We start from the raw sequence: 15918 nt of genomic DNA, 5'->3' as shown, positions 1-15918 counted from the left end.
AAAGATTCTTATTACTTGGTGTCAGTGTATCATTGTTGATTTAATATGTGTGTGGCAGAACAGCATAAACCAAAAATAATCTAAAGAAATAATTATAATTGACATGTCATCAACGGGATTTGAACCCAAGTCAAAAGATTCTGCACAAGTATCAACCGACTTATCCAACTGAGCTACTCCATTGTATAGGTAAAGAATGGTTTTGGTATCTTTAACAGTCAACATATGCCGTGCTTTAATTGTTTCCATGTACTTGCATTTACATGTTTTTATGCACTCTCACACTGATATTTTCTCAGAATAGCTCAAATTTATTTTATAGCAGTTAGTCAAACCATGATTTTTATAGTTGTAGACTTGTGGAAACCTGTCTACAAAGTCACACACAAGCTGGATATTATTAATATTTTCCAGTGTGTGTGTTACATTCCGGGTCACTAATGGTGTGTGGTACATTCTACGTCGCTTCCGGGGTGTGGTACATTCCCTTTCCGTTGGGGATCTGTAATTGTAAATTTGTTTCGGGATTTGTAAAAGTGTTTTGCGTCTTGTTAATTTGTTTTCTAAAATGTAAATTTGTTTCGTTCTTTTTAAAATTGTTTTTCCTATGTAATTGTGTCTGATGATAAGTAAAAATGTTTTTCAAAATGTAAATTTGTCTTGAGCTTTGTAAAAGTGTTACAAACTTTGGAATGTTGTTTTGCGCTTCCCGGCCACCGTAATAATAAATAAATATCACAAAATAAATATAATAATAATACAAAATATACATTTCCTTCAATTATCATTGTTTGTAAACATTTACATATAAATGTATGGTAATAAAATATTGCAATAAAAACTGTTAGAAAATATATATTTTTGGTGTTTGCATGTTTTTGTGATTTTTTTATTTTTTCTTTGTGGTATAATCTCCCATCTATAGAGTGACAAAGACTTGTGGGTAATGTAGTTTAAAATATTTTTGTAATATTTTGTAATAAAATGGAATAAATAATATCTTTAATGAAGTCATTGTGCATATTATTAGACTTTTGTTTTCAATAGCGATTTAAAGAATTTAATATAGGAAGTCCTCGGCTCTGCATAGGTATTATTAATCAGAAGATGAGTGTACATAGTTTTTTTTTCGTTAGGAAATGCAGTCTTGAATTTACAAACAGTCGACAAGTCCCGGAAAACAGATCAAGCGCATTGATCAAATGTAGTTTTCAGTCATGCTCATGTAAAAGTCATATTCAACTCGTTTTGTTTTGCCTTCATTCATTTTTGTGTTCAGACGTGACATAGGCCTAACGCATAAATCTTCAACACATGATTTATTTACAACACGTTTTTAACCTTCCTGTCATGTTCGGGTCAAATCTGACCGATTTACAGCTTAAAATCACTCTTAAATATTGTGTTTTACATCTGATTGCCTCAAGGCCTTATGATATTCTACACACTCTGCACTTGAACATATAAGTGATGATCACCTCTTTCATTGAATTTTGAGTGTTTTAATCAACCTTAAAAGTGACCACCATAGGAAATGAATGGGCATCCAGACTCATCCATTAGAGAGAACACATTACTAACTCTCTAACTTCTTTCTTTCAGCTTCATTCATCTCTGTAGCAGGAGCACTTTTAGCGTAGCTTAGCGTCAATTATTGTTTTGGATTAGACCATTAACATCTTGCTCAAAAATGACCAAAGTTTAACTAGTGCTAGTTCTGTGTCCATGCTCATCGCCTATACCGTCAGTCCTTATATTAGTACACTAAAACCATCCAATTGAACGACTGAATGAAAATTTGAGCACTCAATATACAGGAAAGTATAGCGTTTTGTTGTGCTTTGCTCGTTGATAAATCATTCAGATGAGTCAAAATTTCTATTTCTTTGGTTAGACCCTGTGATAATTATTTTAGCGAGCTGTCTATCGCTAATGAAACAAAGTATTTTGATTTCTGTCATCTATTGTTCTTTTTGTAATACATTTTCAGCGCCTATTTGTATTTTTGCTGCAGTTATTTTATGTCTAACTCTGAATTCAAGTTAAGCACTACTTTGAGACATTGTTCACAGCTAAAGAAGTTTGAATGCAAATTTGATGGTGAACGTTTTTAGTTTTTTTGTGCTAATGTAAGAGCAGTTAAAACAGACTGATCAATTTTGACCGGGAACACTAAAGTAAGGGGCGAGATGTGAATATGACAGGAGGGTTAAACATTATAATTTAACCAATTTCTAATAACTACTTTTTAATCTTTCCCATGGTGACAGTCAGTGTATAATATTTAGCTATTTTGCAGACAGACACAGTCCCTTTAATTATTCTATAGTCTTTGATTCAGATGTAATTTTAGACTTCACTAGGTTAACTATATGAAAGTTGGAAGTCAAGTTATTGTATAACTGGTTTGTTATGTAGACAATGAAAAAAAAAAAATAAAATTCACAGTAAATATTTCTTAAGCAGGCTAATAATATTGACCTTTAGATCACTCTAAAAACATTGTTTTAAATTAATGGGAGGGCAAGAAAATGACTTCCACAGCATCTGTTAAAGTTTACAGATGTAAAAATGTGTCTTGATGTACTTGAATGTTAGAAATGTGTTATCCTACAATACAAAGTGACTTGTCAAATAAATTAACACGGCAGATTATTTTGAGTTTATGTTATTTAATTATCTAGTTTATTAAGACTGCAGAGTGATGCTTGGAGAAAAAAAAAGACTGAATATTATTTATTATTATTTGAACCACATATCCTTCTACCAAATCTAATATTGGATTTTATTTTAAATATATGTGCGTGTCATACATTTAAAATAAAATCCAATATTAGATTTGGTAGAAGGATAAGTGGTTGAAATAATCGAATACATAAATTGTTTATTATGTATATTAAACAATTATTTTAAACGAAAATATTAAAGATCATCGTTCTCTTTGGCTATTGGATCCGATACTTGCATCATTCTCGTCACTCCTGCAGCTGCTGCTTGGAAGAGAAGTGCGGTGCTTCCGCCTTCCTCATATCTGTGGTAAGAATTCCAGCTGAATTAAATTGATTTCATTTATATAAAAGGCCATGTTACATCAAATATATGGCCAAGCCTGTGTATTGCACACTTATAACTTCCTGGCAAGGCTACACTGGAAAATATTTGTTTACAGTTTCTGTATTTTGTGTTTGCCGTTTTTTTATGGTTGTAGATTGCATTATGAGACCTGTCTGCTCCGTTGACATGAAATAATGTTTAATAAATAATATAGGCTATATATAAATGAATCTGTAAAATAACAGAAAATGTACTGACAGTTTATTACAAGTTTTTGCAGCATAATATACAACACTAGCCCAGAAAATATAAATAAATAATAAAACTTGAATCACAAAACACAGAAAACTGTAAATTTACAGATATTTTTTACTGTGTACTCGACATTAATCCAATGAAAATCTCAAAAGGAAGGCTTGTTTTGTATGAGAAAATGTTTGCGTGTTCCAAATGTACTCTTATTCTGGCTCTGCTAACAACTACAAAATTAAAGATAAACTAAAACAATAAAAACACACTAATTATAATTATTACTATTATTATATAGGCCTAGCTTGGAAACAATTGTACAAACTAAGTGCTGCTAGCAAAACTTTTGCTCAGCAGGTGCATAGCAGCAAATTTGGTGGCTAACTAAAACTGATTTTAACTAGCCACTATAGCGCTGGTTGAAAATAAGTTTTAAATTGTAGTTTTTCTAAAAGCAGGGTTCGACAATACCCAGCAAGCAATAGCCGTCATTTCACCGGCTAGGTGAAGCATAGACCAAATTTAGCCCGGCTACGTGTAACCCAATTTTAGCCCAAATAACCTTAAATTTGGTTGTATGTTGTTTTTTGCTAATAGAGCTCATTATATGTATGATACTCCATCATGTAAGCAAAGTCAATAAGGTTTATGAGGTTCATGCAAGTAATAAACGTAGTTTCAGTTTCTCGGTGAAATATAGACCCAATCTAGTCCGGCTATGTGTAACTCGTCTCTAGCCCAAAAAAACTTACATTTGCTTACCTGTCTTTTTTGGCAAAAAACTTTGAGATATGTAAGATATTCCTTTAAGTGAGTAAAGTCAATCGCATTTACAAGGTGTTTGGGCTTTTAAATATGTTATTTTCATAGTCTATGCGTAGCCTTGAATTAGCTCGTCATCCAGCTGGCTATTTATAGCCCACTGATAGCCTAAACTGATTCACTGTAGTATTTGGTCGTGCAGCGTGTTCATCACGTACGCATTATCAGTACTACATCTATTAGTGTTAAGGTGTAATTTCGTGACATGTTCTATTTATAGCCATAATTTAACTTTGAATTAGATGGGCTTTGCCCACCTCGCAAAATTGACATAAAAATTAATTGACTGCCTTTTTATTTTTAATAAAAATGTATATGGTATAACATATCTTGTTTATAATATCTTACGGCAAAACAAGCCAGATCTAATCAGTTAAGAAAAATCGACGCAGTTCCATCTTCCACTCGATAGATAGCGGTATTGTCTAGTCGGCTCGGTTGAAACGGACCAACAAATCAAGAGGAAGAAGCTGTTGTGGTTTAAAATTTGTAGCGCAGAGTTGGATTGCGAGTTCAAGTGGCCTACAAGGTAATGTAATCTGCTTTAATATCATTTTATTTGGCAATGTTTTTAATCATATGTGCAAGGTTTAATATAGTATTACGCTAATATCAATGCACAGGCACCCTTTATTCCAAAAATCTTAGACAAACATAAAAACAGTGTGAGGGAGTGTTATAATCTTTTAAACACGCAAAATTAAACATTTATTAAGCAAAGTTCGGTGATTAAGTGCATTTATTGTGTACATTACGAGTCATCTGAATTAAATTGCCCCATGAAGTCAATTAAAAAGTCAGTCATGAAATGAGACTTCTGCAGTTTTAGCTTTTAAATCATGTTTGTTTCTGATTTCATAACAAGAGACTTTTAGAAACAAACAAGCACCAAGTTAATTCTGTTTTTAGAGAATCAATTCAAGTTAATTTCTGTTTTTTATATTATAAATAAACTTTACTATGTTATGGAAAATGTATTTTTTTTGTAAAATGAGTAACTGTTTTTTGACTTGTCACAGTAAAATCTAGTATAAAATAAGCTGATAGTAGTTGTTATTAGTATTATTATTATAATGCTTCTCTAATATTTGTAACTTATTTTTTTTCTCCACAGATATTTGAGTGTGTCCATGTAAAATGAGCAGTCTAGCAGGTATGAGTTGCCTAAACACTTTAGACTAATACATTTACACTATGACCACATTTGCTGGTTTCGCTGTCCAAATGCAGATTGCCCATGTGCATTCACAAGCTGGATGAAGCGTTCGAGTCACATCAAACACACAGAATAAATATTAAACAATATATATGCATTATCCATATAACTGCGGTTGACATAAAGAAACATTGAATATAACACATTGATGCTAAAATAGTTAAAATAAGTGAATAAATAATTTAATTTAAATGTGTAAATAAGTAATCTGCTTTAAGCTGTAAACCTGTGGCTAATTATTTTTATGTTGATAGGTGTTTTTTGTTCTAGTTTTAATATGTAACCATCAAGCGTGATTGTGTCATGAACACCTACCTCATTTGAAGAGTGTGTACATCTACCTCAATGAAGACTTGTAAAAGAATATGTGGTAAGTGTGTCAACCCATCTTCCTTTTATAAACATATTTGTAAAACTCACAGGACTGTTACAGGACTGAGTTTAGAACACATCTCAGTATTTTTTTCCCTTTTTCTCCAGGACTGAAAGTGCATTGGCTGAATCTCAAAATGCACACACAGCAGTGGAGATCTTTATTGTTTGGTCTGAGGATGCTGGTCCTGGGGATATATATATATATATATATATATATATATATATATATATATATATATATATATATATATATATATATATATATAGCTTTTATTAATAAAAGCTTTGTTAAATTAGTTTGAATGGATTGTATTTTTCAGAACCTGTTATTTAAAAATGTATGTGTATTTTTGTTGTTTATTAAATGTATAAACAGTCATTCATTAGCTGGGATTATAATGACTTGTTTATGCTTGGCCTATGGTTAGACGTCTATTAGATTTTCAGTGACAGCCCAAATTTAACCATTATTTAGCCTAGACCAAAATTCACCGGCTATTAGACGTAAATGTGTAGCAGTCTATTAGCCGTCTAAATCACGTCTAGTCTAAACTTGGGTATGGTTAGACGTCTATTAGATTTTCACTGACAGCCCAAATTTAGCCATGATTTAGCCTAGATGTCTAGGCTATGTTTAGACGTCTTTTAGACCAAAAAATGCTTGCTGGGAAGCCCAGTTTGATGAACTATTGTCGTGAAGGCTGGAGGATTTCCCTCGGAACACCGAAAACAGGTTCTACGTCACAATCACGCCCACACAAGAGCAAGCTTCTGATTGGTTAACGCGGCGCAAATGTCCGCTAAAGTTCAGATTTTCGAATTTAAGAGATTCGCTCGAAACGCTCAATACGCCTTGCACGTATCGCGCTATTTGCACCGCGCCATTCGCGGATCGCGCCGCAGGATGTCTATTCGCGTGTTTGCATTGACTTAACATGTAAATCACTCGCGCTTGATGCGCGTGCCGCGTCTGGTGTGAATGCAGCATTACAGGACCGAGTTTAGAACACATCTCAGTATTTTTTTTTCCCTTTTTTCTTCAGGACTGAAAGTGCAGTGGCTGAATCTCAAAATGCACACACAGCAGTGGAGATCTTTATTGTTAGGGCGGAGGATGCTGGTCCTGGGGACAGCCCTACAAATGCTGGTGTAGAAGTTCTGCAGAGTGTCACAATTGGATTGGATGGACTTTTTGGGTTCATGTACACTTAGGGGTTTTTTTTTAACCAGAAATGAAAACGTTTAATTATTTATGCTGTACCAAACATTGATTTGTCTTCATAGTACAAATTAAGATACTTCAGGCGAAATCTGAGAGCTCTCTCATTCTCTATAGACAGCAATGGTCCCAACTTGTTTAAAGTCCAGAGAAATGTCTAAAACATCCTCAAAACAGACCACATGCTTTCAGTTGTTCAATCAGAATATTTTTAAGCTACAATAATAATTCTGAGCATATAAAGCAAAAATAACAGCCTTTGAGTTTCTTCTGTTAAACAAGATATTTTGAAGAAAGCTGAATACCTGTAACCATTTACTTTCATAGTATTTATTTACTTGTTTTCAGCTTTCTTCAAAATATCTTCTGTTTAACAGGAAAAAAATCTTAGTTTTTATCGTATTTGTTTTGTCATAACTTTGACATTTATATATAAATATATATATTTTTTTATTTTGTATTGGTTAATGTTGCTTTTATTAATAAAAGCTTTGTTAAATTAGTTTGAATGGATTGTATTTTTGAGAACCTGTTAATTAAAATGTTGATATGTGTATTTTTGTTGTTTATTAAATGTATAAACAGTCCATTAGCTGAAATTATTATGACTCGTTTATGCTTGGGCTGTACTTAGACGTCTATTAGATTTTCACTTACAGCCCAAATTTAACCATTATTTAGCCTAGACCAAAATTCACCAGCTATTAGACATATGCATGTAGCTGTTGAACAGGTGTCTAAATCACGTCTAGGCTAATCTTGGGCTATGGTTAGACGTCTATTAGATTTTCACTGACAACCAATATTTAGCCGTGATTTAGCCTAGACCAAATTTCACCAGCTACACTCTCAGAAAAAAAGGTACAATGAGGGTACAATTTTGTTCCTAGAGGGAACAAAATATAAAATTGTACCTTTAAAGGTCCCATATTGGTCCTTAGGGTACAATTTTGTACCCAAATGGGCTATAAAGGTACAAATGTCCAGATTTAGGTTTGAAAGGTACATTTTTGTACCTTTTATAGCACATTTGGGTACAAAATTGTACCGTAAAGGACCAATTTGGCACCTTTAAAGGTACAATTATATATTTTGTTTCCCTATAGGAACAAAATTGTACCCTCAGCTCATGATAAGATCAAGACACTATATAACAATAATTTAAATGTATTAATACTAAACATTAATACTAAAATACATGATTTAAAAATATAATAAATAAATAAATTGATTGAATTAAATATTTTCATAATTATTTTTTTTCATGTATTTACATTACATTTTTTCTCAAAAATGTTAATAATTTAATTTATAATTAAATGTAATTTTAATCATTTAAAACGTAAATACTGGTCTTTGCTTACTGTTTAAGTCGCTATAGTATATATGGGATGTAGAATAAACCATGCAGAGTGACAGCATCTTCATACAGGTGGTGATGGTGCTGTCTCTTTAAGAATTTGGCTTGTTGAGACGTTATAGTAGTGTTTGTTACTGAGGCGGTCCGTCGACTATGCTGGCTGTTTACACAGAACTTCGCACGCTTTTCAAAGAAAAGTCTATTTTGGAGTCCACACTTTTCAGGTAAGAATATATTAAAGATATATTTTCAGTCTCATTTTTACATGTGAAGCCGCGTGTTCTGTTGATTTTGTCTGACTCTCGGGTCTCGGCTTTCCCCCGCTTTGTGCTCCGGGCTGGCTGATGTACGTTGGCCTGCAGGATGGAGTTTGCTAAGATGTCTGCAGCTTATTAAAGAAGTTAATACAATGTGATATCGAAGTCACCGAGGGACATAACCTTATAGACGGTGAGTACTATATGCTGTTAGTTTTCTCGGTGTAAAAGTTCCCTTTATCGCCTACGTTACGTATTCGCGCCTTATATGTTACGTAACTGCTTTATTAATAAGTGTTGCCACGGCGGAATATTATCGCAACCCAGATAGCAAAATACACTTGGGCCAGTTGCGGCTAGATTCTCGCCTGCCCGAGTCCGTCTGCTGTATCGTTACTCGGGCCAGATGCGGCGGCAGAAGCGAGCCGACGCTGCCGTAACCATGCACCGGAATCGGGCCGTGAGTAATGTGCGGTGTGGCCCAGAGCTGCCGCGACTGAAGTCTTCATATACCTTGATATAAAACCTTTTGTTATTAATACTGGAATTTGTAATTATCAATAATGTTTTATATTTTGAGGCCATTTTCTAGCCACGGTTGACCGCGGAAATGTATTTTTAGAAGGTTATATACACCGCCATTTTGTGAAGAAAAATCACAATTTTGTCACCGACAAAGCGACTGATTATGTAAACGTGGCTAGTTACAAACGTGGCGTGTGTATGCATGTACATATCTTCGTTTCAGTGTCTAAGTTACATTAATGTTGAGGAGTGTCCACAAACTCTTATGTCCAGAATTGTTGGTGCTTTACTATCGTTTAACGTTATACTTATATATAAATAAAATACTATAAATAAATAGTTATTGCTTTATCTTATTGCTTTCCTGAAGTTTATGAAGTTTCCAATTGTCTTTCAGGACAAGATTGAACAACATAATGCAGCCTAACAGCATTAGACCAATGAAGGCATGTCATATGAAAGCATGGCTCAGTTACAAGATGTAAGTATGTTTCATTATCTATACCATGGTTTTAATGGCTTACATACTATTTTAAATTTGTAGGTTTTTACTTACAAACAACAATAAATGTACACCTACGTGTTTAAAATTATTTTCTAGGTTTTCATCGAAAGATGAGAGATCAACTGAAGAATGCTATGGACCTGACTCTAAGGTACTCTTTCTAAACTTTCTCCACTTGATTAATATTATTAAATTCTAGCTTTGGATGGATTCCTTCATATTTGTTTGTATGCCACATCTTATGTTCCAGGAATTGATTTTACAGCAGCACTTCTCATGTTGCCAGCCTTGTTAAGCGAGACACTTCAACATTTCGTTGTGCTCTGGTGCGTATGTTGTTTTCTGTTTAGTATATGCTGTGATAAATGCATTTTATAATGCTTGATATTCTTTATATTAAGATGATGCAGTGGGTAGTGCTGTCACCTTACAGCAAGAAGGTCGCTGGTTCGAGCCTCGGCTGGGTCAGTTGGCATTTGTGTGAGGAGTTTGCATATTCTTCCAGTGTTCGTGAGGGTTTCCTCCAAGTGCTCCGGTTTCCCCACAAGTCCAAAGACATGCGCTATAGCTGAATTTGTTAAGCTTATTTGTCTGTAGTGTATAAATGTGTGTGTGAATAAGTGTGTCTGGATGTTTCGTAATACTGGGTTGCAGCTGGAAGGGCATCTGCTGCATAAAACATATGCTGGATAAGTTGGTGGTTCATTCCACTGTGGCGACCCCAGATTAATAAAGGGACTAAGCCAAAAAGAAACTGAATGAATGAATGAAATTTATATTAGTCTTTTAATCTGTGATACTTTTTTTTTTTAAATCAGTGAATATTAATTATTTTCCTTTCTATGCATGTTGATTTTCTCTTCATCAGTGATAGAGTGACTGATATTAGTGTAATTATTGCTTTGTCATTTACAGGGAATCATCTTCATCACATCCAACAGTTCAAGTACAGGAGGAGGCCACCGACTGGACAACTGTGTTAACAAGACGAGTCACGGCAGTCTTCAGAGTTGATGGGATTGCGATTGGCCGGGCTAATGATGTGGACGAATATACATTTTTGACATATCCATCTTATTAGAAGATCACCTTGATGTTTCTGCAGTGGAATGTTTTGAATGAACTGTGGACAGTGACAAGCCTGGATCTACTCCAGTTACCAGAGTGATCAACCTTGTTTTTTGTTTCTCTACATGCTCTTGGGATAATCACAATCAAGTTAATCCAGCACACTGCTATCATTCATGCATAAAGCAAATTTTTAAATAACTTGTGGTCCTAATGACTATCAAAGAACATTTTCCAGATATGAGTGCTTTACATGTCGTGTTTATCAAAAGCATAAACACATATTGTGTTACAACAAATTACAACTCCACTTGAGGATGATGAGGAGTAATCTACTGATGTTGAGGAAGAGGCTACTGATGTATTTGGTTTTCTGCACTGTTGAAGCAATTTATAGAGAAACATTGCCTTCATTCTGAAATACAGAGAAAATTTTGATGACAAATTATTTATTATGACTGGGTATTCTGACTAAAGACAAATACTTTGGACTTTATAAAGTGAAGTACTTGATGTAGCCTGTGTAATGTGTTTATGAATCTTAAACAGTATTCTTGTGGTCTTTGTATTAAGGGTAGATTATATACTGTACAGTGAGTGAACAATTTTTATTTGTTATCTAAATTGTTCTTTTTACTGTTTTACATGTCTGCTTTATATTTACTGTGTAATTTTATTTCTTGACACATTCAGTTGTGAGTTGTAATGAAATATTTCTACATTAATAAATAAAAATGGACATCTGCGAACCGAAATATTTTATTTATTTATTTGTGCATGCAGTCACCAAAGGATCAAAATGCCTGGGTCAGTACCCTGAAAATGCTATATAATATAAAAAGGTACATTTTTGTACCTTCGGTGGGGGTACAAAATTGTCCCTTAAAGGGTACAAATGGAGAAGGTACAATTTTGTACCTTTAAATAGAGGTACAAATTTGTACCCTTAAGGGTACCACCCCAGTGACGGGCCATTTGTACCCTAAAAGGTACAATTTTGTACCTTTTTTTCTGAGAGTGTATTAGACGTATACATGTCGCCGTCTAAATCATGTTTAGTCTAAACTTGGGCTATGCTTAGACGTCTATTAGATTTTCACTGACAACCCAAATTTAGCCTAGACGTCTAATAGACGTCTTTTAGACAAAAAAAAAAATGCTTGCTGGGTATACACACAGTATGTTTCACCTGCTTTCATTTGCTTACGATATTATTTGCTTTTATTGTTAAAATGGTTTATTTATCATAATTTTTTTTACAACATTGCTTTAAGGGGAGCTTTAATAATCCGAGAAATCTTTAGCCAGGACAAATTACTGTGCATATTTTTTTTTAAACATGACTATAGTTATTTTTTAAAAGTCAATTGCTTTTCCTTCAAGTAATGTTTTTTTCAATAAAGAGTTTACAGCTATACTTTGCTTGTTTTGACACATTAAAAATTTGTAGCTAAGAAATTATTTTGTGTTGTTATAAAGATACATTTGGTACATAAAAACATACAATACCAAACATTTGAGTAGTAAAAACTAATTGCAATATAACACTATAAAACCATGACCCATTTACTCAGCCTCATTGAGCAAACTCACTCTGCACACAAGAAAAGTGAAATAAATGAGGACGCATGTGGACATACACAACTTAAATCAAGTAATTTTAGCATATTAACGTCAAATTTATGCATACAAAACATTTTTCCCAACAACAAAATTGTGGCTAGTGAAATAGGAGAGTGGCTGGTTACATTGGGGGGGAGAAAAAAAAAAAAATATTATATAATTATATGCCTGAGGACTACAGGACTAATTTTTTTTAAGGCAACGTCAGGAGCTCAGATTTGGTTGGTCTGAGGAAAAAAAAAAACTGGTTTCAAAACCACCAACATATGGATAATGAATTCCAAAAGTCATTTATCCATTTTCCTACCCTAAACAAACTAAGCAAAATCCTGTTATTTAATTTTTTGGGCAAGTGGGGAAAGGGGGAAAAAAAAATAAATAGACAATGTATTTGCATTAAGCATTTATTAAAAAGGTAAAGTCAGTGTAGGGGAGACGCTGGCAGAGAAAGACAAAAATCAGCTCCTACGACCTGCAAGAGAAATTAACCCAAAGCTTGAGGCAAGCGAAACACTAGTAATGCAGCTTCATTGCCTAGTATAATAACTTACGTGTGCAGCAGTATTTGACTCTCAGGTACTTGTATGTGCCATAACAGGGATCAGAGAATACACTGTTGGTGGCTGGTACATTGCAGCTCTGACGTCCATCACACCTACACAATGACAAATTCATGAAAACCATTTGAATAAGAACAGGACTCGATTAATTCCAGCTGTAGCTACAATATGCTCAAACTGACCCATTAGCAACCAGATATCAGTTAATGCACAACACAAACAAAGGTCTGTTAAATCCATACCATGATGACACTATGGACAGAGAGCTGGATGAACGGCAGTTGGTTTTTCTGATTTGATGTGGTGGACGATTCTTAATGCAGGTTTTTCTATCTGTACGGCCATAGTTTGCAGCAAGGATCCTTATCTTAGAACCTAACATGGGGGGTGGGGAGAGACCATGTAAAATTCGGAAAAAAAAAAAAAAAAAAAAAAAAAAAAAAAAAAAGCAAGATACGAATTTAATGCATTGCGACTTCATCTTACCAGGACAGGACAGACGCAGGATAGAGCCCTCACATGCAGTTACAGTTTCTGAGAAATAAAGGGTTTCACATTACAGCATAAATGGAGCAAAGAAATTAAAAACAAAAATGTCAAGCATTACTCTGTTCATGAAAATTGAAGTTTAGGTTTCTTAGAACAACAAGCTCTTACCAGAGGACCTCCTACAGTAGTCATAGTCATGACCGTGACCATGATCATGTCCACCGTGACCATGTCCATGATGATCATGTCCACCGTGATCATGTCCGTGACCATCATGTCCACCACTCACTGATATCAGCAGGTTTGAGTTCAGTAAAATGACTGAAAAACAAACACAAAAGAACTGATTAAGACACCCGTGTACTGCTAAACACATTAGCATTATAATGAACACAACTTGAACCACAGGGAAACTGATCCCAACACAATAGTGTTGCCAAAAACTAAATTCACTGCACATCTGCTTGTCAAACCCAAAAAGAAACTCACAGGTGAACAATAAGCTGAGCGAGAACATGATTCTGCTGTTGTCTTCCACTGTGATTATCGTCTTTACTGATTCAAATTTATAGGCCGCTGGTGTGAGTGGTAATGAGCGACACCTGTGCGCAACACCGGTCTGCTGTCCCACAGAGGACAACAGGAGGAGGAGTGACCAGCGGATACAGGTTTATTTTTTTATTTAAACAGTTGCGAGAAACACATAGGCCTCATCTCTACAACGTGCAAATTTAGGCAACTTGTGTACATGCCTGTGTGTGTGTTTAATAATAATAATTTTATTTATACTATGTTTATTTATATATATAAGAGGCAATAGGTAGTGCTGTCACCTTAAAGCAAGAAGGTCGCTGGTTCGAGCCTCAGCTGGGTCAGTTGGCGTTTCTGTGTGGAGTATGCATGTTTTCACTGCGTTCGCGTGGGTTTCCTCCGGGTGCTCCAGTTTCACCCCAAGACATGCGGTACAGTACAAGTGAATTGGGTAGGCCAAACTGTCTGTAGTATTTGAGTGTGTATAGATGTTTCCCAGAGATGGGTTGCAGCTGGAAGAGCATCCGCTGTGTAAAACGTGCTAGATAAGTTGACAGTCCATTCCGCTGTGGCGACCCAGGATTCATAAAAGGACTAAGCTGAAAAGAAAATTAATGAATGAATAAATAATGTAGTATGCTATTATTGAGTCACAATATGGCGTTAAACAGTCAGGAACAGCAGAGGGCAGAAAGATATTGATATATGATATTGTGAATATCTGTGGCGAGGCAGTGGCGCAGTAGGTAGTGCTGTCGCCTCACAGCAAGAAGGTCGCTGGTTCGAACCTCGGCTCAGTTGGTGTTTCTGTGTGGAGTTTGCATGTTCTCCCTGCCTTCGTGTGGGTTTCCTCCGGGTGCTCCGGATTCCCCCACAGTCCAAAGACATGCAGTACAGGTGAATTGGGTAGGCTAAATTGTCCGTAGTGTCTGAGTGTGTGGATGTTTCCCAGAGATGGGTTGCGGCTGGAAGGGCATTCATTCCGCTGTGACTACCCCGGATTAATAAAGGGACTAAGCCGACAAGAAAATAAATAAATGAATGAATTTATATCTGTTTATAATATCAAATCAACAATACTTATAGTCTGACATAACATCTCTAACTGCATCATACATATAGATGCGAACAATTGAGAACAAAATCTCTAATAACTTGGGCAACAAGAAAACAAAGGTCAGACATAACAAGAGGATATTTCTGTGGTCAAGAGAACCAGAGGGGAAATTCAGCTCCAGTCCAGCAAGAATCTTTTGGTCTAAAAGACGTCTAAACATAGCCTAGACATCTAGGCTAAATCACGGCTAAATTTGGGCTGTCAGTGAAAATCTAATAGACGTCTAAGCATAGCCCAAGTTTAGACTAGACGTGATTTAGACGGCTAATAGACGGCTACATATATACGTCTAATAAGCAGTGAATTTTGGTCTAGGCTAAATCACGGCTAAATTTGGGCTGTCAGAGAAAATCTAATAGACGTCTAAGTACAGCCCAAGCAAAAACAAGTCATCAAAATTTCAGCTAATGAATGACTGTTTATACATTTAATAAACAACAAAAATACACATATACATATCAACATTTTTAATTAACAGGTTCTCAAAAATACAATCCATTCAAACTAATTTAACAAAGCTTTTATTAATGAAAGCAACATTAACCAATACAAAATAAAAAAATATATATATTTATATATAAATGTCAAAGTTATGACAAAACAAATAAGATAAAAACTAAGATTTTTTTCCTGTTAAACAAGATATTTTGAAGAAAGCTGAAAACATGTAAATAAATACTATGAAAGTAAATGGTTACAGGTATTCAGCTTTCTTCAAAATATCTTGTGTTCAACAGAAGAAACTCAAAGGCTGTTATTTTTGCTCTATATGCTCAGAATTATTATTGTAGCTTAAAAATATTCTGATTGAACAACTGAAAGCATGTGGTCTGTTTTGAGGATGTTTTAGACATTTCTCTGGACTTTAAACAAGTTGGGACCATTGCTGTCTATAGAGAATGAGAGAGCTCTCAGATTTCACCTGAAGTACCTTAATTTGTACTTTGA

At 34.7% G+C, this 15918-nt stretch overlaps 2 protein-coding genes across 3 annotated transcripts in view; one reads left to right on the top strand and one right to left on the bottom strand.

The window, feature by feature from the left end:
• fam20cl (family with sequence similarity 20 member C, like) overlaps nt 1-15918 on the top strand; it is a 588191-nt gene that overhangs the window by 189752 nt on the left and 382521 nt on the right. The window lies entirely within an intron of this gene.
• si:ch211-226h8.14 overlaps nt 12662-15918 on the bottom strand; it is a 79543-nt gene continuing 76286 nt past the window's right edge. Inside the window, 6 exon segments of one of the 2 annotated variants that reach the window (NM_001102392.4) lie at nt 12662-12745; nt 12825-12928; nt 13076-13208; nt 13320-13367; nt 13491-13643; nt 13812-13863. In NM_001102392.4, coding sequence (NP_001095862.3) covers nt 12732-12745; nt 12825-12928; nt 13076-13208; nt 13320-13367; nt 13491-13643; nt 13812-13839 — 480 coding nt within the window. In that variant the 5' untranslated portion in view covers nt 13840-13863 and the 3' untranslated portion in view covers nt 12662-12731. 2 annotated transcript variants of the gene reach the window in all.

The sequence above is a fragment of the Danio rerio genome, chromosome 22, assembly GCF_052040795.2.
Source record: "Danio rerio strain M-AB ecotype USA chromosome 22, GRCz13ab, whole genome shotgun sequence".
Taxonomy (NCBI): domain Eukaryota; kingdom Metazoa; phylum Chordata; class Actinopteri; order Cypriniformes; family Danionidae; genus Danio; species Danio rerio.
This window is presented reverse-complemented; position numbering and strand designations above follow the sequence as displayed.